Source organism: Anastrepha ludens, chromosome 5 (assembly GCF_028408465.1).
Source record: "Anastrepha ludens isolate Willacy chromosome 5, idAnaLude1.1, whole genome shotgun sequence".
NCBI classification, from domain to species: Eukaryota; Metazoa; Arthropoda; class Insecta; order Diptera; family Tephritidae; genus Anastrepha; species Anastrepha ludens.
The window spans coordinates 12,779,332-12,803,945 of NC_071501.1; the positions used below are offsets into that span (position 1 = coordinate 12,779,332).

The 24,614-nt window shown below is 36.8% G+C and overlaps 1 protein-coding gene across 1 annotated transcript in view; it reads left to right on the plus strand.

Moving 5' to 3' along the window:
- Window positions 1-24,614, plus strand: part of LOC128863581 (uncharacterized) — a 294,071-nt gene that overhangs the window by 65,347 nt on the left and 204,110 nt on the right. The window contains exon 5 of the mRNA XM_054102812.1: window positions 19,974-20,079. Coding sequence (XP_053958787.1) covers window positions 19,974-20,079 — 106 coding nt within the window. The remainder of the gene's footprint in view (window positions 1-19,973; window positions 20,080-24,614) is intronic.

The following is a 24,614-nucleotide window of genomic DNA, read 5'->3' on the forward strand; positions in this document are numbered from 1 at the left end:
CGATTTTTTGAAGTGCTTCGAAGATTAGAAAAAACATTGGCACAAGTGTCTCATGGGGATTACTTTGAAGGGGACAAAATAGATATTAATGAATAGATAAATGATTTTTGAACACACCTCGTATGTGCATCGAATATCTCAATACAGTTCAACAACACATATGGTGCATAAATTACTTGAAGAAAAGCAGCACAATCACCGTCGAAACTGTTATTTCAAAATATTTATGTTGTCATAATTTAACGCCTTAGTATACATTTTACACACACATACACATAAGCATTTGATTATAAAACATGCATACACGAGTGTGCGCCTCACCTCATCTCTCTTCTTCTTCTCTTATCCTTGATTGAACTTGTTCGAACATTATTTAACACTTATACAAACACACTTAAAAACAGGTTTATTTTATGGGGAGCAGTGGAATTTTGCTTTTCTGTAGCTGTAAAGGATTTTGAAATGCCACTTGACATCCGAGCTCAAGTGCCAAAAAGTGTTTCATATGCATTTAATATACAATACTTTATAAATATATGTCGAAATGTGAAAACAAACCTCTATCCCACCAGTTTTGCTGATGAACTCACAGATTCCTTTAAGGTGTAACAGTTGTACACACACACATACATACAGATATATGTACATACTTACATATGCGTACTAGTGCATTGAAGTGCACTTTGAAGTGGAATTTTTGCCATTCACTTAAAGTAAATGGTGGCTGTGTCAAGTGATTTAAAATATTGAAGTTAAAATAGTTTCTCGAAGCTCAGATAAATGTTGGCTTTGAATTAAAGTTCCCAAATCTAGTTTCTATAAATCTAAAGATGTGCTGCTGAATAGGGAATTGACCACCCTGGATGCCTGCTTGGTTATGCCATTATGAGCCAAAACCGCAGAAGAGCTTAGAGGTATAAGATTATCCTACTAAGACCAGGCCAACACAAAACCACTTAGCCATTTCAAACTATAACCACAATTTCCATAGCTAACCTACAAAGTTCCATTAATACCTTTGATCGCATTTAAGTTGCAGTCTGGCTGTACGCACTTTACTCTGTACGCATTTCCGCTTTCACCTGAATTCTTGGCCTTCACCTACTTGGCATTCTGCATGCAATGGCTAAAGTGGCCATTTCAGCGTTCATCAATAGCCATCAAACGAGCTGCGCTAGAAAGAGTTTGGCATACATTCATACAACACACATCTACACCTACACACACAGTTATTCACATAATGAAGAACAGGATATAAGAACACTGAAACAACAACAAAATTGCATGTAAATATTTGTTCATGAGCAGCAAAAGCGTATTGATGACAATAATCAGCCTTAGCGAGCTGCGCGAGTGCCAATGCCAATTATGAATAACGGATGAAATTGTGCCGGATGCTGCGTCTACCTCTCGAAAATGTGCTACTAATGGATTTTCAATGCACTGCACTTGCCTTTTTGGGATACTACTTGCAAACTTACACAATGCCACTGCCGCTGTTGCGTGGGAAGGGAAGTGGTGCGAACGCGAATTGTCAGCAAAAATGCCGGACCAGCCACTAAGTGTGGAAATCTTTAATGGGTCCATATCGGCACGGAAAAGTGTGCGCGCTTTGGAGTTTAACTGCATAAGTACATTAGGGCGGAACTTATTGTGTTTACGTTCTAAAAAATTGTCGCTAAAGTTTTATGGGTGACATTTAGATTAGCCGCTATTGCCTTAAAGTACAATAGAAAACTTGAATTTTTTATGGTAAGTAAAAGCGTCTGTAGGCGTTGTATTTCACATTTTCAAATTGTTGCTGATTATCTTGAATGACTGACGAGTTCTTTCTCATATAAATAATCTGCCGTTCGGAGTCGGCAAAAACCTGCAGGTCTCTGCATTTGTAACACTTTTCCTTTCTGATACAATTTTCTCGAGATATATGTACATACATCAACCTGCAGGTCTAGCCAAGGAGAAAAAAGTGCATACTCAGAGTTTCGAATTGACTCTGAATATCTGGACTTAGGGCCAAAAAATAAATGTTTCATAAGTTGAAGCATACATAAGTACTTAAGTACTATCCCATAACTTCATATATATTTCCCACTATATATTTATATATATATATGCCACTCAAAATAGGATATTTTGCTGCTTATAAGGATATATCAGATATTACAGAGCAGTTTTTTATTAAGTGAAGAATTGCATTGGGCATAGCCATAAATTTACCTGAAAATGGGTTATTTGTAGGTTAAAGTATAATGAAAAACATATTCGAAAATTTGAAAATTTTGAGATTCATTCAATGCGAAAACTTTGATATGAGGTTTTTGAAAGCGAAATATCTTTGTTTCTGCTTAACAATTTTATAATTTTTTGTTCTTAATTTTTTAGGCTAAAGTATGCTTTTTCATAAAAATTGTTTGCTAATTTTTTTATTGTATATTATTGTTTTTTTTAATTTTGTGGAACTTTCTTTTCATATTTGAGGGACACATCTACTCAGATGTTCTCTTATTTTTTTCATTAATAGCTGAGCCTACACTCGAAAATTCCTCATAGTGATGGGAGTCCCACTATACAAATATCAGGAATTACTGAGTGTTTTCTTAGCTTTTACGGTGAAAAAAATAAATAAATTTGAGGGGGGTATTATTAAAAAAATGCTAAAAAATTCCGAAAATTTTTTGAACAACAAGAAAAATAAAACAAAAATTTTAACAAATGTATAATAAAAAAAATTAAAAAACAAATTTACAAAACAACCTTTTTTCATAAATTTTCAAAACAAACAAATAAATAAATTTCAAAAAAATAAGAACTACAATATTTTTTACGAAAATTTTGAACAAAAAAAAATTTTGTTTAAATGTTTAAACAAAAATAATACAATATATAATGATTTAAAAACAAAAATTTTCTTACGGAGAAAAATAAGAAATACAAATTTTTTTAACAAGGACGAAAATTACTAAGCCAAAGCACGAAAATTTTTGAACAAAACAAATAAAAAATTATCAATTTAAAGTTTAAAAAAGTTTTTAAACAATAAAAAATGTACCATAAATAACTCTAAATTTTAAAATTAAAAAAAAGAATTAAAAAGTTTTTTTTAGGAAAATCTTTAAACAAACCTAAAATAAAAAAATTTAAAAAATATATTTTTTAGTAAAAAATTTTTCCAAAAATCAAGACATACAGATTTTTTTTACGAAAACTTTTGAACAAAAAAACCTAAAAATCTAAAAAAGAAATTACTAAGAAAAATAACAAATGAAACGGGTTTTTCACGAAAAGGGGTATTATTCAAAAATGGCGAACGAACATTTTTGAACAAAAAAATTAAAAACTTTTTAAACAAGAATAAAATAAAAAATGGCATAAAAGAAATTTGCCAAAACAAAAAAGTTCTGAAAAAAAAAAATATTCCACGGAGAAAGGAATAAAAGATAAATGAGAAATATTTTTTTTATTTTTCTGATTTTTAAAAAATTACTAAAAACACAATAATGAAACAATGAATAAAAAAATTACCATAAAAATTTTTTTTTGAGAGAAAAAAATTGAAAACTTTTTAAATAAAAAGTTTCATAAAAAAGTTGGCCGGAACAAAAAAATTCTGAAAAATAAATATTCAATGGATAAAGAAATAAAAGGTAAGATAAGAAATATTGTAAATTTTTTTATTTTTCTGATTATTCAAAATTTCTAAACAAACAACCAAAATTGTTTAATAAAATGAATAAAAAAATTTTGAAATTTTTTTTTTTTTTTGAGAGAAAAATAAGAACTACATTTTTTCCACGAAGGGGTGTTATTCAAAAATTACTCAAAAAAACTTTTGAACAACAAAAAAAGTACGAACAAATTTTTTAACAGAAATAAAAAGTACGAAAATTTGTGAACAAAATAAAATTATTTTATTTTTAAACAAAAATGACTAAAAAAGTACGAACATTTTTGAAGAAAGTTTTTAAACAAAAATAAAATAAAAAAAATTTTTCAAAAACCATTTTGCAAAAAAAAATTTGTTTTTTTAATATGTTTTATTTTGAAAAAGTTTAATAATAACCAAAGATATTTCACTTTAAGAAATCCATACCATAATTTTCAACATTAAATAAATCTCCAAATTGTTAAATTCTTTTGACAAATGTTCGATTTTACTTCTTATTATACTCAAGCCTAGGAATAAACAAATTTTCAGAAAAATCCACTACAAAGTCCAAAATACTTAAATCACTTGACTGGGAATCACTCTAATATACCTTAACGATAGCCAGAGATACTAAAGAGGGCAAATCACAAAAAAAATTTCGATTTTGGTACATTTTGCGCTGGGTTACTTGCAATGCTAGAAAATTTCAAATTATAAGGAAACATAACAAGCATTTTGTTTTTAGATTTTTACAAGGCGTATATTTCACTCATAATTAAATTTGTAGCACATGCCAACAATTGTAAAGTTTTGAGAGAATTGTTTCGATAAGAATTGTGAAATGAAAAAATGTTGACCGTTCATCAATGCTCCTGGACTAAGATGGCTAGGCCATGCCATGAGAATGAACCGCACGAGAGCGCAACGAAAAATAATTGACGCTAAAACATACGCAACGAAAGCAAGAGACAGACCAAGACCAAAACGGGTTGACGAACTATAAGGCGACATGAACAAACCTAAAGTCATCAACTGGAAGGAATCGACGATGGATTATCTCAAATAGAGACATTTTGTGAAGGAAGCAAAAGCTCTCATAGAGCTGTAGCGCCAAATAATGATGAGGAGAATGATTATGAAAGCTTTGATAAAATACAGCCAATCAATTTTTCATAGCAGAAAAGCATATAACCAATGTGAGAGATTTTTTAATTATTATTTTTGTTTAGTGTTATTTCAAGGGTATTGGCTGCCCAAAAATCCACTTAGCATTTAATTGTAAGGCAAGTTTAGTAAGAGTAGAAGCAGCGAATATAAGTTTTCGCAAGTACTACCGCAATAAAAATCTGGAATACCCTTACATTTACATCGTAGAAGCACTTGAAGGGTAAATAAATGCGCCTGAAAGTGGGCCAAAATGCATTCACAAAACAAACAACAAAGGCAATCTACACTTCTCAATTCTCCCGCACACTTTGCTGTATTTACATGTACTTACAAGCAAATGTAAGCGAGTGCAATTCCGAGCAACTAGAGCAGGCTAATACTTAAACACTTGCATAAGCAAATATCTATGAATCAATACACCGTGCGACAGTCGAAGTTATCCATGAAACATTTCGTATGCTCGTGGAGCTATGGATTTTATATATATTTTACATTAATTTTATAATTGATCCTTTTTTATCAGTTTTTAGAGGATTCAAAAGTTTCAAAGGATTAGATTTTCAATAAATGGTTTTTAATAGTTATAGTCACTTTAAAGTACATATGTATATATTGTAGCAAATGGATGTTATGTGAAAGAGGATTTACCCAGCTGCTAAAACTAATGTTTACTTACTTTTCTGTAGAATAAATATAGTACACCATTGCCCATAAAACACATTGCTCTTAAATATCATTGAAATTTCCCAACGAATTATTTTGAACAAAATTTGTGTTCAAGGTATATATATTAGAGTGGGCCGAAACAAATTGTTTTTAGGATCAAATTCTTATAGTGCAGAAAAGTTGCACTGTTAGACGAATAAAGTGTGTGCCAAATTTCAGCCCAATGGAACGATATCTTCGGTCGCCAGCAGAGGCCGGTAATGTGGGGATGCAGAAATTCCGCTGATATTTGCAGGTCGGCTGTCATTAGTTCAAGCTGTATGCCATCTTCCGCTAGGCTGGTGCAGTATGTTATTATGTTGTTACTGGTTGTTGTTGAGCTGCCCACTTCAAACCTAGTGTTACTGCTAAATTTAATTAAATACTAATTTCAAAATTTAATTCTGTATGCCTTAAAAACGCAGCAAGGCCTTATAAGCTGCACCGACTCATGGGAAAAAAATTGGCAACGCAATCTAAATTCAAATTTGGGGAAACTGCATTTAAAACCATTTATTGAAAATGTGGTCCCTTGAAACTTCAAAGTTCTCTAAATTCATTTATTTAATTTAATTTAATTTTAATTCATAAGTAGACGAGCAATTTAATATCCAAAATTACTAAATAAAATCCATACCGCCAGTGCGTATGAAATTTTTTCTGCATAGCAAAAAAAAGTTGATTTTTGTTGCACGGTGAATTTTTATTTACACTACGTCCATGTTTCTACAGCTCCCCCACAGGATTAGCAAAGCGCTTCATTGCCAATGTGTTAAACTGCTCATAAGCTGCATCAATGCTGTAGCTCAACGCCAAAACTGCAATAACAAACACGACTCAGAGTATTTGGGGAAAAGTTTAGAATTTTTCACATATCGCGTCCTGCATTCTCCCCTAAATGGCTAACAAAATGTGTGCGTTGAATCGTAACCAAGCAACCAAATTACGTAGATTGAGGGAGTGTGCATTCACAAACACATATACATAGGCGAGCGCATACGTGTATGAGTGCATTCATATGTACACACCCAGACTGGCTCATGAATGGATGTACTGCATTCAATTTAATTTATTCTTCCCTTCTACCCTTAATGCTGCACATAATCGCATTCAAAAAATAAGGCACTATTATTTACCTAACACTAAACAGGGAAAAGTTCAAAATATTCACCCACAAAAGGACTTTGTCCAGGTTTTAACTTTTTGTTTGTAAATCCAAGGAAAGTTTGAGTTTTTCGGCCAAAGAGGTTTCAATACACTCAGAAAATAACGCATACATTCAATTGGTTATAATAAATCTAGCCCAATGTAATTTTAGATTTTAAGTGAGCGTTACAAAAGCACATTAGGGTGCAACACCAACAAAAGTTGCGGTTCCTCCACCAGAACTATAAAACTTATGATATTTTAAGGCTATCACCAAAAAAATGAATGAAAAGTTTAGGATTTACGTGAACTCACCGATACCTTCAACAAAGAAGATTTTCCTTTTTAGTTAGCTTTAATTAGTTTTTAAAAATATTTTTCCAAAAATTAACTCTTATGAAAGAGGACTGTACTTACAAACTTTTGATGTGTCATATGTTATGTTATGTTATGTTATGTTATGTTATGTTATGTTATGTTATGTTATGTTATGTTATGTTATGTTATGTATTGTATAGTGTGTATTAATCGGCAATGCGACGGTACAAAAAATTTCACACTCTCAGTCTAAGTCTAGCGCTTGAACTCACCTCTTTGCATATTTCATCATACATATTGCTCTGTACAAATCCGAAAGAGACGCCATTGCTGACTGATATTACTCGGATGCTCGCATTTTGATCGATCTGCACAATTGTCTTAACTTGAGCATTAATTTCGGGTGTCATGAAAAATCCTCATGAACAGTACGGCCCAGAGGTTTGTCATTAAGTTGAAAGAAGCGGAAAATGTTAAAAAATAGAAGTTGGGTATCTCTTTGGTGTTTCATGGACGAAAGGTCGAACCTCGCATACAAGCACACTCGTCTTCCGAAACGTTAGCACGAGCCAGATTATACCCATTTACAGATCATGTCCCACTGCAGCGCTCAACGTTATTCTGCACTTACTGTTGATCTGCAGGTTAAGTCCATTGCTGCTCAGAGTGCTATGCCAATCTCCTATTGGTCTTTGGAGACAACTTCCTGTAGGACATAATAGCATATTGAAGTCGATCTCCCCTTCCTTCTCTGTTCTTCGCACTGACCTCTCCATCCGCAAACTGTGCTTTGAGGGTTGTGCTAGGGCTATCTTTCCGAGCAGGCAAGATTGGAAAGAGGGGAGAGTCGGTACGGATATAGATACTTCTGTTTTCACTGACGGATCCAAGATGGAGTCTGTAGTGGGAGCGGGGGTTCACTCTAAATCAGCAGGATTTCGGTCTCCTTTAAACTGCCGGAAACGAGCAGCTTTTTTCAAACAGAGGTCTTCGCGATATTGCAAGCATGCAAACTGCTTCGGGATCGATGTGGGGAGAGAGACATTAATGTTTTTTCCGATAGTCAAGCTGCGATCAAGGTCCTGTCTTCGCCGTATTGCAGCTCTCTTCTGGTGAACTCCTGTAAGGAGGAGCTCAAACATCGCGAACGTGCAGGAAACCTTTCCCTTATCTGGGTGCCTGGGCACAGGGATATAGATGGAAACTACACAATTTCTTTCTAAAAAAAGCGCAAGACAGATGGAGGTCTGTCTCATCGTGTGCCATTTCGAAAACACTATGGCCTCAATGCAACAGAAACAGAACGCTTAAGGTGATGGGAATCCCCTGCCATTCAATTTCCAAACTCATTGCGGTGTTCACTGGTCACTGGGTGATCGGTACTCATGCGTAGAAGCTTGGAATTCCGTACAACCCCTATTGCAGAAGAAGAGATTGGGGAGCCTGCAGAGAAAGAGATTGTGGAACACTTTCTCTGCAAATGTCCGGCTCTGGTGGCTAGGCGCTTGAGATTCCTTAGCGAGCTCTTGAAAAAATTCTCCAGCCCAGATCCCTGTTCCCTCCTTCACTACATCAACAGCACTGGATGGTTGTAGACGGTTTTTCTCTTCCCTAATCTTTTCACAGGTAGTGGTCCACATTATGGTATCAAAATGGCACGTAAGTGCTACTTGAAGAATACCTGGGGTACTCTTGCCATCTTACCTACCTACAGATCGTAAATATTTATTTACTTCTCAATTAAAAATGTGGCTCGCTTGAACGAAACTTTACTTAAAGAAAATATTTAAATTTTAGAATTCTTATTTTCTTTACTTTCCCGCAGTCAGCACTAATTTACAGGCACAACTGACATACATACATACATGCATTATCAGTGTATGCTGCCGCTTAAAAGTCACTGCATAAGCCGATGCACAAAGCATATACTTCCACACATACATACACACATGCTGTCACACCCATTCGCGTATGTATATTAATGTAATTTAATTTTTACATTGGAAACTCGGTTGCAAGCTGGTCTACCATAGATTTGTAACTGCTGCCTCAGCGTTGTAGATTACATTGCCTACTCTTTCGAGTCAAGCCCCACTTGACACATCAATTTGCAATCTGCTAACGCATACTCATGAACTTGGGTATTATGCGAGTGCAATGCGTGTGCCATAAAAACGAGTATCTGCATAATCATTTATGTACTGATACAGGCATAAGTACCCTGCAGCGCAATCTTTGTATTGGTTGCGAAATTCTAGTGAATACGGAATAATGGTTGACTTACAAAGATTTTGAATAGTGCCTCGATTTGTTAAGGCTGCTTGAGGATACATGAAGTATCATCCTAAAAGGAGGCATTTTCTGCGTTAGATAGTTTAGAGGGGGAAGGACTTACCCCAGCTTAGTGTCTCTAATCGGGATGGGTAATATGAGGAAGAAAGATGACCTGAACCGCTTAGACGGTAACTCTGTATGAGCTGAGTTAGAGAGATGAAAAGAAGGGGAAGAAGCGGGCATAGAATAAGCGAAAACTTTTCTATACTTCCTTCGTATTATTTTTCCATTAGTCTTGGTTATTAAATCAGTAATGAATTTGAAACGTAAACTTGTGATTTCATTATATTTGTCTGGAAAATCACAGCCAGCGATTGTTCGTGAGCTCGAGCACCTTAAAGTAAACCAAGTTTTTGTTTATCGCACCATTACTCGTTACATTGATACTGGTAGCATCGCGAAATGTCATGGAGTTGGTCATCAAATAACTACAACGTCACGTGAAATGGTTCAAAATGTGAAGAAGAAGAAGCGACTTGAGCAAAATCCGCGACGAAGTGTCAATCAAATGGCGAAAGAACTGAAAATATCTGACCCCAGCATCCGCCGCATACTGAAAAATATTCTCAAATTCAAGCCTTACACGACCCAAAAGGAGCATGATCTCTCACCAAAGCAGCAACAAGTCAGACTTGAGAGAGCGAAGAAGTTGCTTCACTTGACCGGAAGCGGTCTATTTCCGAACATTGTGTTTTCTGAATAGAAAATTTTTGAAATTAAGCAATTCGTAAACTCCCAAAATGATAGGGTTTATTTGACCGACCGTTCATACAAGAATTTGAGTCATCGATTGGCCACCAGGAGGCAGCACCCACTACAGGTAATAGCTTGGGCCGCTGTAACCGCAGATGGGCGCTCTCCAGTCGCTTTCATCGAGCCAAGGTAAAATACGAAAGTCAAGGTAAATGCGAAATATTATAGGGAAAGAATACTAGAGGTTGCTTTGAAACTTTGGGCACACATACATTTTGGTGGCAGACCACGGATGTTTCAACAGGACTTGGCACCATCTCGCGAAGCTCAAGTGAGCCAAGAATGGCTAAAAAACAAAGATCCGAACTTCATAACATCCACTCAATGGCTCTCAAACCATACGCTAATCCGAGCAGTACACACCAGCAGTTGTGCTTCTCACGTGTCCCCGCTTCAGAAGAGTAAGGGCTAAACTGGAAAACAGCCTTGGCAGCAGCATCACGCCCATCAACTCCGACATAGCGAGCAGGCAAGGAGGATGCGCGAACGCCAAATAAGAACGTGAAGCAGCAAACCTATCCAGAGATGAAAACGCAGGTAAACGGACGATACCACTATTAGAAACTAACTTTTCTATGGTAACGAACAGGAACATGGGAGAAGGGACGTATAGGTCTGACCGGAGTGGTTCTCTTCAGATATGACTTAACAGTGGTGGCAATAGGCAGATGCAGCTTGTGACATTTTGCATGAGAACAGTAACTGATGTTGAGTGCAACGCTTAAACCGCCTCCCGACGAAATACTTGACAGTAGTACCGGGGGTATCGGTACTTTGACGGTAGAAGGTTTAGTTCGGGTTAAAGTCCGACACTGACGGAGTAAAGCTTTCGATGCTTCCTCCTCATAAAACAAAAAACCAAAAACAAACTAATTATAGTTTTGATACTGATTCCATTTCTATTGTCCATTACGCCATTGTCCCATTCTTCTCTCGTTGGGAAAGTTGTGGTAAAGGATGTGTTTACATGCAGCTCTACTGAGTTTCAAAAGTCTGTCGTTTGATGTAAGAATGGGTATTCGTCTAGTATTCTCAAGCCTCATACGGCGAATTAAAAAGAAATCGTTTGTTCATTGAATCAGCCACTCACTGCAGATGCATTCACTATTGCTATGTTTTTTTACTAAAGATCTGAACTTTAGCTCAGATATAATAGGACTATGAATAAGTTCGTGCGGTTTTACAACAGATGGCGTAACTTGATTATTATTCCATCGATCCACATTTCCAAACATTCATTGGAGAGCTACTGTCGTAAGGCACAAACGTCAGTATAAGTTTTTTATTTGAAGCGTAAACAACAATATTTTTACCACACTTGAAAATGTCGAATTTCGTGCCAAATAATGTGTTTTTGCGGGGAATTCTTCTTCATTATTTTAATATGAAGAAAAAAGCAGCCGAAAGTCATCGTATCTTGGTGGAAGTTTATGGTGAGCATGCTCTATCTGAGCGAACGTGCCAGAAGTGGTTTGCACGCTTTAAAAGTGGTGATTTTGGCTTGGAAGACGAAGAACGCGAGGGTGCGCCGCCAAAGTTCATGGATACCGAATTGGAGGAATTGCTCGATCAAGATCCGGCTCAAACGCAAGAAGAGGTTGCAAAAACTTTGGGAGTTGATCAATCAACCATTTCCAAACGTTTAAAAGCCATGGGAATGATCCGAAAGGTAGGCCATTGGGTGCCGTATGAATTGAAGCCAAGAGACGTTGAACGCCGTTTTATGGCATGCGAACAACTGCTTCAACGGCACAAAAGAAAGGGTTTTTTGCATCGAATTGTGACTGGCGATGAAAAGTGGGTCCATTACGACAATCCAAAACGTCGGGCAACGTATGGATACCCTGGCCATGCTTCAACATCGACGTCGGCGCAGAATATTCATGGCCTGAAGGTTGTGCTGTGTATCTGGTGGGACCAGCTGGGTGTTGTGTATTATGAGCTACTGAAACCGAATGAAACGATTACGGGGGATGTCTACCGACGACAATTGATGCGTTTGAGCCGAGCACTGCGAGAAAAACGGCCGCAATACGCCGATAGACACGACAAAGTTATTTTGCAACATGACAATGCTCGGCCACATGTTGCACAAGTGGTCAAAACATACTTAGAAACGCTCAAATGGGATGTCCTACCCCACCCGCCGTATAGTCCAGACCTTGCGCCATCCGATTACTATCTCTTCCGATCGATGCAACATGGCCTGGCTGACCAGCACTTCCGTAATTACGATGAAGTCAAAAAATGGATCGATTCGTGGATTGCGGCAAAACCGACCGAATTTTTCACAAAGGGAATCCGTGAATTGCCAGAAAGATGGGAAAAAGTAGTAGTAAGCGATGGACAATATTTTGAATATTAAATTTGTAACCATTTTACGTCAATAAAGTTTCAAATTTCGAAAAAAACCGCACGAACTTATTCATAGTCCTATTATAGTAAGTAGCTTTAAGTCAAATTTGTTCAAATTTTTAACTAATGTTTAGTCTGTAAGAGTAATCGGTAAATAATAAAGAAATAAAGAATAAAGCAAATTAGATGGGACTAAAAATTGTTAAAACTTTTTAGGAAGTCCCCTATCCTTATAGATTTATCACAGCGCATATAAATGACGGTACGAGTATTTCTATAGCTGTGCTCATCTAATTTTCGCGCTAGCGCCTAATATCATATTTGCATACTATCATGTGTAGGCATGTATGTATGCATGTATGTGTGTATGTAATATGTATGTACCTATGCAGTGAAAAATATATATAGCACTGGTATGTATGTAAACTTGTATGATCATTCATTTGTATGCAAATGATGAAAGCGAAAAATACCGCCACGAAGTTCAAGTGTGCTTTGGTTTCATTCCACCTGCAGTGGCCCGCAGTAACAGCACAGAAAAAAACCACGTATGTTAATTCATGCGCTTGCAAATATGAGTATGTATGGGCTCATGAAACACAAGACGATGCGGGTGTCGGTATGATTATCGGCATTGCAAAGAGGTTATCATTATGCTGTTACACATAAACACTGAGCATACACATAAGCACATGTATCTATGTATGCATATACATTAGGGTGCATCACTCACCATTAAAAAAAAATGGTACTCTTTTTGCATAGGAATTATAAAATTTATTGTATTTACCTCCCTCAAAATATTTCGAAGAAATATTAAGATTTACGTGAGCTAAGATTGAATTGAAAGAAATATGAAGGCTGAAAAAATATCTTTCCAATGATATCTTAGTATTTAATCACAGTAGGTCAGAATTTGGCAGAGCCGTTCAAGTTTTTCTTAACCCTATATTAAAAAAAATAGTCAAAAATAACATCAAAAATCTCTTTATTTTCTGTCGACAGCGGTTTTTAAAAGTTTTATACAGACCTTTTAATGTAAGCTCCTCTCTTATTTGAGACAACTTTTGGACAAAATATTTTTATAAACAATTTTTACTCCCATTTTTTAAGATATTTTCAAATGGGTCTAGGCCACTTAAGTCTTAATATTTTTCGAAACATTTTGACAGAAATATTAAAATGTAATAGATTTTATAGTTCTGATTAGGTTAGGTTAAGCCGGTTACTTGTTTAACACCAGACACTCGGTGAGCCTAAGGTTTATTGTCATACCTGCATTTGTTTGTTTTCCTCTGCCGAAAGGGTTGGTGCGTGACTATGGAATTCAGAGAGAACGTAGGTTCGAATCTCGGTGAAAGACCAAAATAAAAAAAAATATAATATATATAAAAAATTGTTTTCTAATAGCGGTCGCCCCTCGGCAGGCAATGGCAAACCTCCGAGTGTATTTCTGCCATGAAAAAGTTGCTCATAAAATATATCTGTCGTTCGTAGTCGGCTTGACACTATAGGCCCCTCCATTTGTGGAACAACATCAAGACGCACGCCACAAATAGGAGAAGGAGTTCAGATAAACACCCAAAAAGGTGCACGCGCCAATTATATATCTATACTAATATTATAAAGAGGAAAACTTTGTTTGTTTGTTTGTAACGAATAGGCTCAAAAACTACTGAACCGATTTTAAAAATTCTTTCACCATTCGAAAACTACATTATCCAAGAGTAACATAGATTACATTTTATTTTGGAAAAAAATAGGGTTCCGTAAGATATTTGGATTTTTCGGACACAAACTGAATAAAATCTTACATATAAAATAAAGTCAACTTTTTGTGTGTGTTCGCTAACCGGCCGTGTCTGCACCGAATTAAACCAAACTTACACACAATGTTAAGAAGGTATTGAAGATGGTTTCCGTATAGTTTGGATACCTATTGGTGGATAGGGCTCGAGATATAGGTCAAAACGTGGACCCGGGTAACCTTCGGATGTGTATGTACAATATGGGTATCAAATGGAAGCTGTTGGTGAATGCTTTAGTTCAGAGTATTTTTCAAGCCGCTCCGTGACTAGGGTCTCGAGATAGAGACCAAAACGTGGACCCTAGAATGTGTTTGTACAATATGGATATCAAATTGAAGCTGTTGGTGAATGCTTTAGTACAGAGTATTTTGCATGCCGCTCCGTGACTGGGGTCTCGAGATATAGGTCAAAACGTGGACCCGGGTAGCCTTTGGTTGTGTATGTACAATATGGGTATCAAATGAAAGCTGTTGATAAGTGCTTTAATACGGGGTAATTTTCATACCTATTGATGACTAGGGTCTCGAAATATATCCCAAAACGTGGACCCGCCGTGTCTTTGAACCGAATTAAACCAAACTTACACACATTGTTAAGTAGGTATTGAAGATGATTTCCGTATAGTTTGAATACCTATTGGTAGATAGGGTCTCGAGATATAGGTCAAAACGTGGACCCGGGTAACCTTCGGACGTGTATGTACAATATGGATATCAAATGGAAGCTGTTGGTGAATGCTTTAGTTCAGAGTATTTTTCATGCCGCTCCGTGACTAGGGTCTCGAGATAGAGACCAAAACGTGGAGCCTAGAATGTGTTTGTACAATATGGATATCAAATTGAAGCTGTTGGTGAATGCCTTAGTACAGAGTATTTTTCATGCCGCTACGTGACTGGGGTCTCGAGATATAGGTCAAAACGTGGTCCCGGGTAACCTTTGGTTGTGTATGTACAATATGGGTATCAAATGAAAGCTGTTGATAAGTGCTTTAATACGGGGTAATTTTCATACCTATTGATGACTAGGGTCTCAAAATATAGCCAAAACGTGGACCCGCCGTGTCTTTGCACCGAATTAAACAAAACTTATGCACATTGTTAAGTATGTATTGAAAATGGGTTTCGTAAAGTTTGGTTGTAATTCGGAGCAGTGGCACCGGGTACAGCGTTCTTTTGAGCCAGCCATAATGTCGCTTACTTTTTAACGCTTGGGGCGGAACTGAACTGTCAAATTGACAGTGTGAGTTACAATGTGTCAATATTTCTTTCTGATTCGGATGCCATAAGGAAAAAATGTAAGTGCAACATGTAAAAATTGTTTGTGAATTTTTTTGGAGTGGATTTTGGAACAGTGAATAATTTCTTACGAATTTTGAGAATTTAATGTGAAATCCGAATGAAATTATATGTTCGTGGAAAAAACAATTTTTTTCGTTTTTTTTTTTTTTGAAAAATATAAATGGATAATGGTTAAAAAAGCTCCAATGCTTAATAAAACATATAAATTGAAACGAAAAATTCATGGATGATCAGGAAAAAAGATGATTGTTTATTCATATGCGTTGATTTGAAATTTAAAAACAATCTTCTTTTTTCCTGATTTTCAATTTATATTTTATATTTACTCAAAAACAAATAGAAAAACAAAAAATATTGTTTATGCCAAAGCGCTTGAATAAAGAATAAAGAAATAAATAATATGAAAACCATATATTTTCTGTTCTAAACCATATCTATTCTATTTTAGTGTGCCCAGCGAAGGGGGCCGGGTTCGCTAGTATATAATATTATACATTATTTCTTCTTGATTGGCGCGATAACCGCTTACGTGATTTTGGCCGAGTTTAACAAATTGCCCCAGTCGTTCCTTTCCCATGCTAACCGGCATCAATTGGACACACCAAGTGAAGCCAGCCAACTCCTTCTACACCTGATCTTTCCAACGGAGAGGAGGCCTTCCTCTTCCTCTGCTACCATCAGCTGGTACCGCATCGAATACTTTCAAAGCTGGAGCGTTTGTATATATTTGTTTATATTTTCTACTCGGATCGTGAGCCGGAAGTTCAGCACTATTGCCATCTTCGTGGGGGTCTACCTGGCGGTCTTGGAATATTCGGTCTCTCTAGCATGGCTACTTTCGCAAGTCGCCCACCGGCCTTTCTTTTGCTTCCATTCTTGAGTGCCACTCTTTCGGCATTGTCGGCTCTATTTAGCTGCATGCAGTTTCTATTTCGCATATGCGCTTTACTTCTTTGCTTCGCTGGTGAGCAAGTCTGGTGTATCCTGATGTAGGACGTAGAGTTTGCATCTCTGTAGTGTTCGTAATTCGCTGTGCTGCTAATGTGTTTGCTCGAGTTTCTACTCTGTCCGTCATAGTTGGTCTGACGCACATTTTGTAAACTCTTTTTGCAATTACTTGCGCTCATGTGTTTGTTTTTCGATTACCCCACCACCCTACCGCCATATTTTTTTTGGCCCTTAATTCAAACACAGGCTATATTCGGTATCGGCTACAGAACTAGTTCACAGATAAGAACAAAAATGTCATACTAGAAACTAAAAAACAAAATTTCAAAAAATAGTACTCTAGAGAAATAAAAATTATAAATTAAAAAAAAAACAAATTAAAACTTACACACCCTAATGTTAGAGTAAACGTAATGTTAGTTTTGTAGTGAGAGCAAAAATAATGCTCTCGAAAAATAAAAATAAAAAAAATCTTTAAAGGTTACACACCCTAATGCTAGTACAAATTTAATGTTAGTTTCGTAATGAGAGCAAAAATAAAACCCTAGAAAAATAAAAATTGTAAATTTAAAAAAATTCTTTAAAACTTACACACCCTAATGTTAGTGTAAATGTAAACCTAGTGTGTAAATTTGCACAAGCCCCAACTCTAGTGTTCATTACTACAGACATTGCTTGCGCTGTACAGTTTTATTCTCTCTTTTCTGAATAGTAATTAGCAATGTTGGTCGCTAATGGTGACAAAGTCGCACACAGGTAAAACACAGTTGTCACGTAATTGCAAGTGTAGTCGTGATTTGCGTGAGCTTCTAGGTCAGCCTTGGCACATCACGGCTGTGAATCAATTAAGCTCACGTAATTATATGTATGCAAGGAAATGTGCTGTGCCCTTTACCCTACAAATTTCTGTTAATGACATAGTGAAATACATACTTGCAATTTGTACGCATCCACACACTGCGTTAAGTGACTATAGAACTTGGGCGTATTACCGAGTTTTGACATATTTCTTATTTAATCTCGATAATCTTTTTATCTACATTAATATAGTTCATTCCCCTACAGAAATCATATAAACTCAATTTTGAAACTTTCTGCAAATTTAAATAAATTCAATAAATTTTCACCAAAAAGTCGAATATTTTTAACAAGAAATTTTAAGAAAATTTCGAGTATGCCGGGTTATAGCCCGTTAAAATATAGTTGGAATAAAAGGTAAGTTTTAGGTGCCTTAAAAATTGCGTTGATTTTTGACAGTGTTTTTCGTCCGCGGTCTTGTGCATTTTCTTCATATGACGAATACTCGACCTTCGCTGTGTAGTAGTTATGTAACGCCGAGTAGGTAACTGCATTGATTTGTTTGTCACTACGTTATTTTGTTGGCACTTTGTTACATACAGATGGTATATACTGCAAAAAGAATGGAGGGGGATACGAAAACTTAAGCAGCAAATCTATTAATATATAATGTACAGGGTTTGATTGAAAAGTAATGAGCCTTATTTTTTTAAGCAGTTTTATTAAACCTTTTGGCTTATATAACTAATATTCTTCAAAATAGGACCCTTGAGCGTCAATACATCGCTGGTAGCGGTCCTTCCACTGCAGGAAAGATTTTTTTAACTCCTCCGCCAGAATCGAGTTCAATTCGGCTGTCACAGTTTTTTGTATCGCCTCGATGGAGTCGAAACGCCTCCCCTTCAGCTTGCTTTTCAGGCGCGGGAACAAGAAGAAGTCCGGAGGGGACAGGTCTGGGCTGTAGGGGGGGTGGGGAAGTACCGGAACCCCCATCTTGGCCAATGCAGAGATGCAGAGGAAGGCGGTTAACATCTTCGTCTGTTTGCGTCGTCGAAGGCCTTCCAGTTCGCTGTTCGTCTTCGACGTCCTCCCGGCCTTCCTTGAACGACTTGTGCCACCGTTTTACCTTACCCCGTAAGCCTCCTTGAGTAGTCCAATGGTTTCGGTACTCGTTTTGCCTAGCTTTACGCAAAATTTGATCGAGTAACGTTGCTCCAACGATCGCTGCATTTTCGCCACTGCAAAATCCTAACACACTTTTAAAACCGCTGTTCCCAGCGAACTGGGACCGGTTTCTAGTGGAAGCGGAAGGTCCAACGATCATTTTCCGCCACCAACCGATTCTGTTGATCGCTTGGCAGACGTTCCGCGCGGGAAAGTGCAACAACCCAGGATATCTGGTTGTGCGCTGGGTTTGAGACCCGCCACATAAAAACATCAATGAGTTAAAAGAGACAAACAACTGCCTACTGGATTTTTAAGTGCTATATTTTTTTTATGCGCTAGTTGAAGCGGACTTTATTATGCAGGAATAGCACCGAGTTTTGACATGAATTTCCTTAAAACGGATTTCAACTAAGTTTTGTTTTTTATTCTGCAGAAAGAACGAAGATTGTATGAAGCACTTCCTCAGCCTGGAATAAAAATACTTTATCAAGTTAAAAATTCCTTCCCAAATGATGAGAACTCTGAACTGATGGAAATCCACCGAAGTTTGCTTTGAGAGAGTGCAAAAAAGTCATTCTAATACGGGTTGCCCATATTCGACGGCCCCATGTGTTTTTTGAGTCCATTCCAATCGACGAGGCTTGTCCGCAGGCAACAGTCTTTGCGTCAATTGAATCTTATACGGGAATAAATGCAAATCAGTGCGGATAATTCATTGTAAAGTGGTCCGAGCAATGCCCAACTACTGAGAACGGCGATTTTGGGATGTCCTTGGCGACGTCTCATCACTGGCCCGTACAAGAGCAATATTCTCATCCGATCGCCTTGGTCGGTTTTGATTTGGCCTTTTTGGATTAGAAAGAGCATCACCAGTCGAAAGCCTTTCGTACAAACGTTTAATGGTGTTCTTAGAAGGCGCACTTTTCACATTATTTAACTTTTTATACGCACGTTGAGTTTTCACAATTGACTTCTTTTGTTGAATGTAAATTTCAACAATTTGGGAGCGCTCGCGTGGCGTGTACTGTTCCATGATAAAAATCTGCTTGGACTGGCACTTCCAACGCGGTATGTCATTAAGCGATTTGACGTCTCTGTCAAAAGATAGAGGGTTTCGAGATGGGTCCGTCGAATATTGGCTACCCTGTAATTCCAATTTTTTCTTGTCTAAAAAATTTAAGCTGCTACAAAATATCAATAAAGGCCTTTCAATACGGTTTTTTTTCTTTCAGGAAACTATTAAAATAAAATACTCTTCTCGGAACTCATTTATTTCAAATTATCTTTCATCCATTTTTCTGGCTTCCTTCCACTAAAGCTCTACGGTGGTTATAATGAGCAATAAATGCCATCAAATAATTGTCAAAGATCCTATATAGCTAAACTGGTTAGTGTGGTTGTAAAACGTCTTTTTATTTATGCTACTCATAGCGCGTATTTATTTTCCTGTTATTAATTTTTTTACCAAAAGCTATTCTAAGAACGACGTAATTGAAGATTTATATTTCTTCCATCTTTTAATTGCAGAGAAATCTGGACCACCGTTTTACCACCGGAAACAAAAGATACTTTCACTGCCATTTTGGGCATCACAAAGGCCAGTCGCATGGACGAAGGCATTTACACGTGCAAGGTAAGAATGAAGAAAATATTTACTGAAGTTAATAAGCCTAAACCAGGGGAGAAACTCAAAGGGAAGCCGCAACAGAAAGGTGAAGCAAACAAATTGTTTTCTAACAGCGGTCGCCCTTCGATAAGTTGACGCTATTTTTCGACCGCAAAGATTTCATGCACCATTCGAATTCAAAAGCTAGCGAATAAAAAAATGTGCAATGATAAAATTTAGATAGAAAATTAACTAAGCGCAGCGTTCGCCAGTAAACACTTTCCGCGGTGCTGGCACAAGCTTCAATGCCAGGCAGTTTTACCCTCTGTTAACTGATTCAAAGTGCACAAAGGACGAGTAGAGCACAAGGCGGAGATTTAAAACAAAAAGGTTCGAAGTAGAGAAACAGTGAAAATACAAAAAGCGGCAAAGGTCAGCTAAAGCGGATGTCATTAACAAATACATAGTAGCCACGCTGCTCTGCTGCTGCGTGTTGACTTTCTACTTTTATCTTCCTTTTATGTATTAATGCATTTTTTTTATGCTTCCTACTTTACTGAATCAACTGAAAACATCCACCAGCGCGGTGAACGTAAAGCTGCGTAGAAGTATCGTTTCAGATTTCCTTGGATTTTTCAGTTGTTTTTTGGTTTGTTTAAAGTTTCTCAACTCATTTTTCTTTTGCATTCAACTATTTTTAATTAAGCAGCTTTGCGTGCGTAACTGTTCATCTGGTTTTTATTCACAGTTAGTCAGTTTTCGTTTCTATTATTTATATTTATTTTTTATTGAATTTTTTTTTTAATTAATGCGCCTTAAAGTTACTACAAAGGCAGGCGTTACGCCTTGCCATATAAAAAAAGGGCAGTAAAGTTCAGCGTAGCTCAAAATTTAATTTGCTTAATTAAGTCGCATTATTTTTATTACTTTTCAAACTTCGAATAGCTTCAGAAACTTTTATATTTTGCCATGATCTCCACAGCATATATTTTCAGTCTCTTTTTTATTCTTTCTCCGTTCAACGTGGACAACCTTGACATAACAACTTTTTATACGCACAGTCGCCTGTTAAATACGGGACATAAAAGTTATTGGGCTTTGAGCTCACAAAATAAAAATACGAAAATTAAATTTTTGGAGGTCACTAAACAGCTTAAATGAGTTATTAGGTATAAGAAAAGAAGTATATATTTTATTCGCTTGTGACTTGGAAAGTTCTAGGGCTACAGGCTTTTAGAGTGTTTTCTGGAAGCAGGCCCTGCATTGGATATGAAAATACTCTAAAAAAATTAACTTATTAATGACTTTAACTTCTGTAAAAAATCTGTCGAGTTAAAATGCAAATTTCCAAAAAAAACAAAAAACAAAAAAAAAAAAAGCGAACCACCAAAAAAGCAAGAAAATTTATTTTTTCACTTTAAATATCTTTTTCAAAGAATTTGATGAAAAAAAATACCTAGTTTATGTCTTAAACGAAGTTTTTGTACAAAATGGCTTAATTTGCAATAAAAAGAATCGCTTTAGTTAATCTCTTGCGTTTATGAATACCAAACAAACAAAAACATTAACAAAAAAATATGCACTGAGTGGGAAAAATCACAAATATTTATTTTCTTATTTATGCACAAATGAATAGACTTTTTTGTTGTCGATGTTGTTGTAGCAGTATAAACATTCCACATCCATAACCCTGCTGAAGTAATAATCCTTGGCCGGATATAAATCCGGGTCATTCCAATTACGTAGTTGCTAGTCGCTTTAATTCTGAAATATTAAATCATCGAAATAAATAAGTAATTAAAATACAAAGGCCAAAAATATTATATACATAAAAAATATTGAAGTCTGGGTATTCAGGCAATTTTTATTTTCGCCTTTTAGGCTATTTTTATTTTCTGTTTTTTTTTTCCTTCGAAGTAAAAACTTATTTAGGGCCATATAAAACCTTTACAGAGGGCAAATTTATATGTTCCTTAACAGCATGTAATTTTTATTAGCAGAGAATGTAACAGTAACAGTGGCTGTCGCTTCTCTGTTCAGAACCGACAAGTACGAGTATGCTCGTAGTGAGAGAATGTATATGTACAAGTACGCACCTTATTGGTTGGACTGCCGAAGAGACAAGTAAGTGGCGTGGGCAACTATGTAAGAGGTGCATCTGCGTATATTCTCTGCGACTGCGTTAATGAATAAAATTTATTTTTCTGGGATGATGAGTAAGCAGGATAATCGGAAATAACAACAAATAATTTTTTTATAGCAGACTACATACTCATATAATATATATATATAAGATGTGATGATCTTATTGGTCCATTTTTCTTAATTTCATGCAACGCAAATTTTTTTTGTATTTTGTTTTTTTTTTTTTTTGTAACTTTAACTTTAATGCAAGTTGTCTGACTATACTGCAAATTTTCAAACTGTAATTTTAATCTCATTTAACAATTTCTTAATATTCATAAAAACCATCCCTTATTAATAGTTGTCTCAAAAAGTTTGAATTTATTTAAAACAATTTTAGAATGCCTAGGATTTATTGTGTCGCGATGACAGCTTTCAACCCTTTCTTCGCAATACCTCAAATAGACTCAATGATTTCGATAATTTTAAGATGATGTGAGGCTGGGCGGAGTGTATACATATCTCTTTAAACCTTACCCGTATGGTACTATAGTAGTGGGCAGTATGGCAGGAGTAGTAGTGGGAAAGCATCTTAACTTGATGCAAGTGTTATGCAACGATGCAATTGCAAGGATCAGAAGGTAACTTTGAAATGTGAACTTAAAGCACGCAGCTGAAAAAACTGCGGCCGCATTACCGGCAGCACGACGCGTACGTGAGGAATTAGTGATTGCGATAGCTGAACAAGACATCATGTCTCAGCCATTTATCAAATACTTCGGACTACTCATTGATTCGGAAATGACTTTAAGCATAATTTACAGTTAGTCAGTGAAACAGCCGTAGGAAAAAATAACGCGTTGACCAGACTAATGCGAAGTATTGGCAGCCCTCGCACAACTATGCAGACACTTCTGTTAACAGTGACGACTTCAGTGATTTTTACACAGCACCAATTTGGACAAACACGAACCAATCGTGCCTCCAACACGTACGAGCCACATAGAGACTTGGCGGCTTGAGAGTAGCCAGTGTCAATCGCACTGTCTCAGCTGACGTAATCCATGTAATTACGGGAACGGTGGCTATCGATCTTCTCACGGTTGAGATGGTTTGGTTTTATATAACACGATTGAGCAGATACCGTCGAGCGCAGCTAAGCTAGTAGAAAGAGTCCGAGCATTTACCGAATGACAGCTGCGGAGGAGGTAACTGCGTCGCGCTGAACAGCGGCGCAGATCTTCATGAAGATCCCGTGAAGTACTACTTAACGACGGTTGGCCCGTGAGAGAGAAACGGACCTGGGGTGGCTTTTTAGTGAGCCGAAAAGCAAATCTCACACTTTTCGGCTTTGCTTTGTGCCACCACCACAAAAAAAATGAACAAAGTTGCGGTGAAAGCAATCCGGGAAAGATCGGTAAACTTTTGAACTGATTCCAAACTGTGCGAGGGGAATTGAGCAAAAATACTGAGAAATCGATTTTTGTATCACGCAATTACTTCGAGGCATACCTACACAGATCCGATCTAGAGAACAACTTTTACTGCCCGCAGTACCCCAAGAACACGAAATGGTGGGGTATATAGTTTTTCAATGCCCGCGACTCATTAATGAGCGAAAACTGCTTAAGAGAGCTTTTGGTGACAACATAACTGAGCCAATTATTATTCCACATATGTGCGAAAAGGAAGAAAACTGGAAACTTTGGCAGCAAATATCATTAACATTCTTCAGTATGCGCCATTCGTTCGCAGATCTGTTAAAAGAGCTCATTAACGCAAGGTATTACACGAAATAGGACTTAGACAGGATGACAATAATAGATGATTGAGTAATAATACACCCATAACAGCCCTCCGACGTACTACTTAACGGTGATGTTCCGGAAGGACATATCAACAGTCATGCGGGGGGTTTGATTGGGTTTAAGGCCCACCCCACGACATCGGCCATGAGGCTTCTCCTCCTTCACACAAAACCAAACAAACAAACAAAAAACAAAAACCGACAGATATCGCAACTTGTTCAAGGAGCGATGCATTAGAAATATTTATGACGAACCTGCATCTTCACCATGAAAATTGTTCCAGAATTTCAATTATTTATGAAAAAATTCTTAATTTAGAAAATAAATCGTTACTTCTGGCAATACTGATGAGAAGTAATCGGAAAAATCACAGCAGCCGTCGGCTACCAGCAAAATTGATTGCACAAGTAGCACACACACTTGCACACATACACTCACGCCGTACACACTTACATACTCGTGTATATATATTCACAGCCCATTCTACTGCCACACACACAATAGCGTAGCTTCACCAAAACAAAAGTGAAAATACCGGGGGAAAAACACAAGCTAAGGCGAAGATAAGGCGAAATGAAAGCGGTAGATATGCATTAAATCATGTGAAAGTCGATTCCAATGCAGATATTG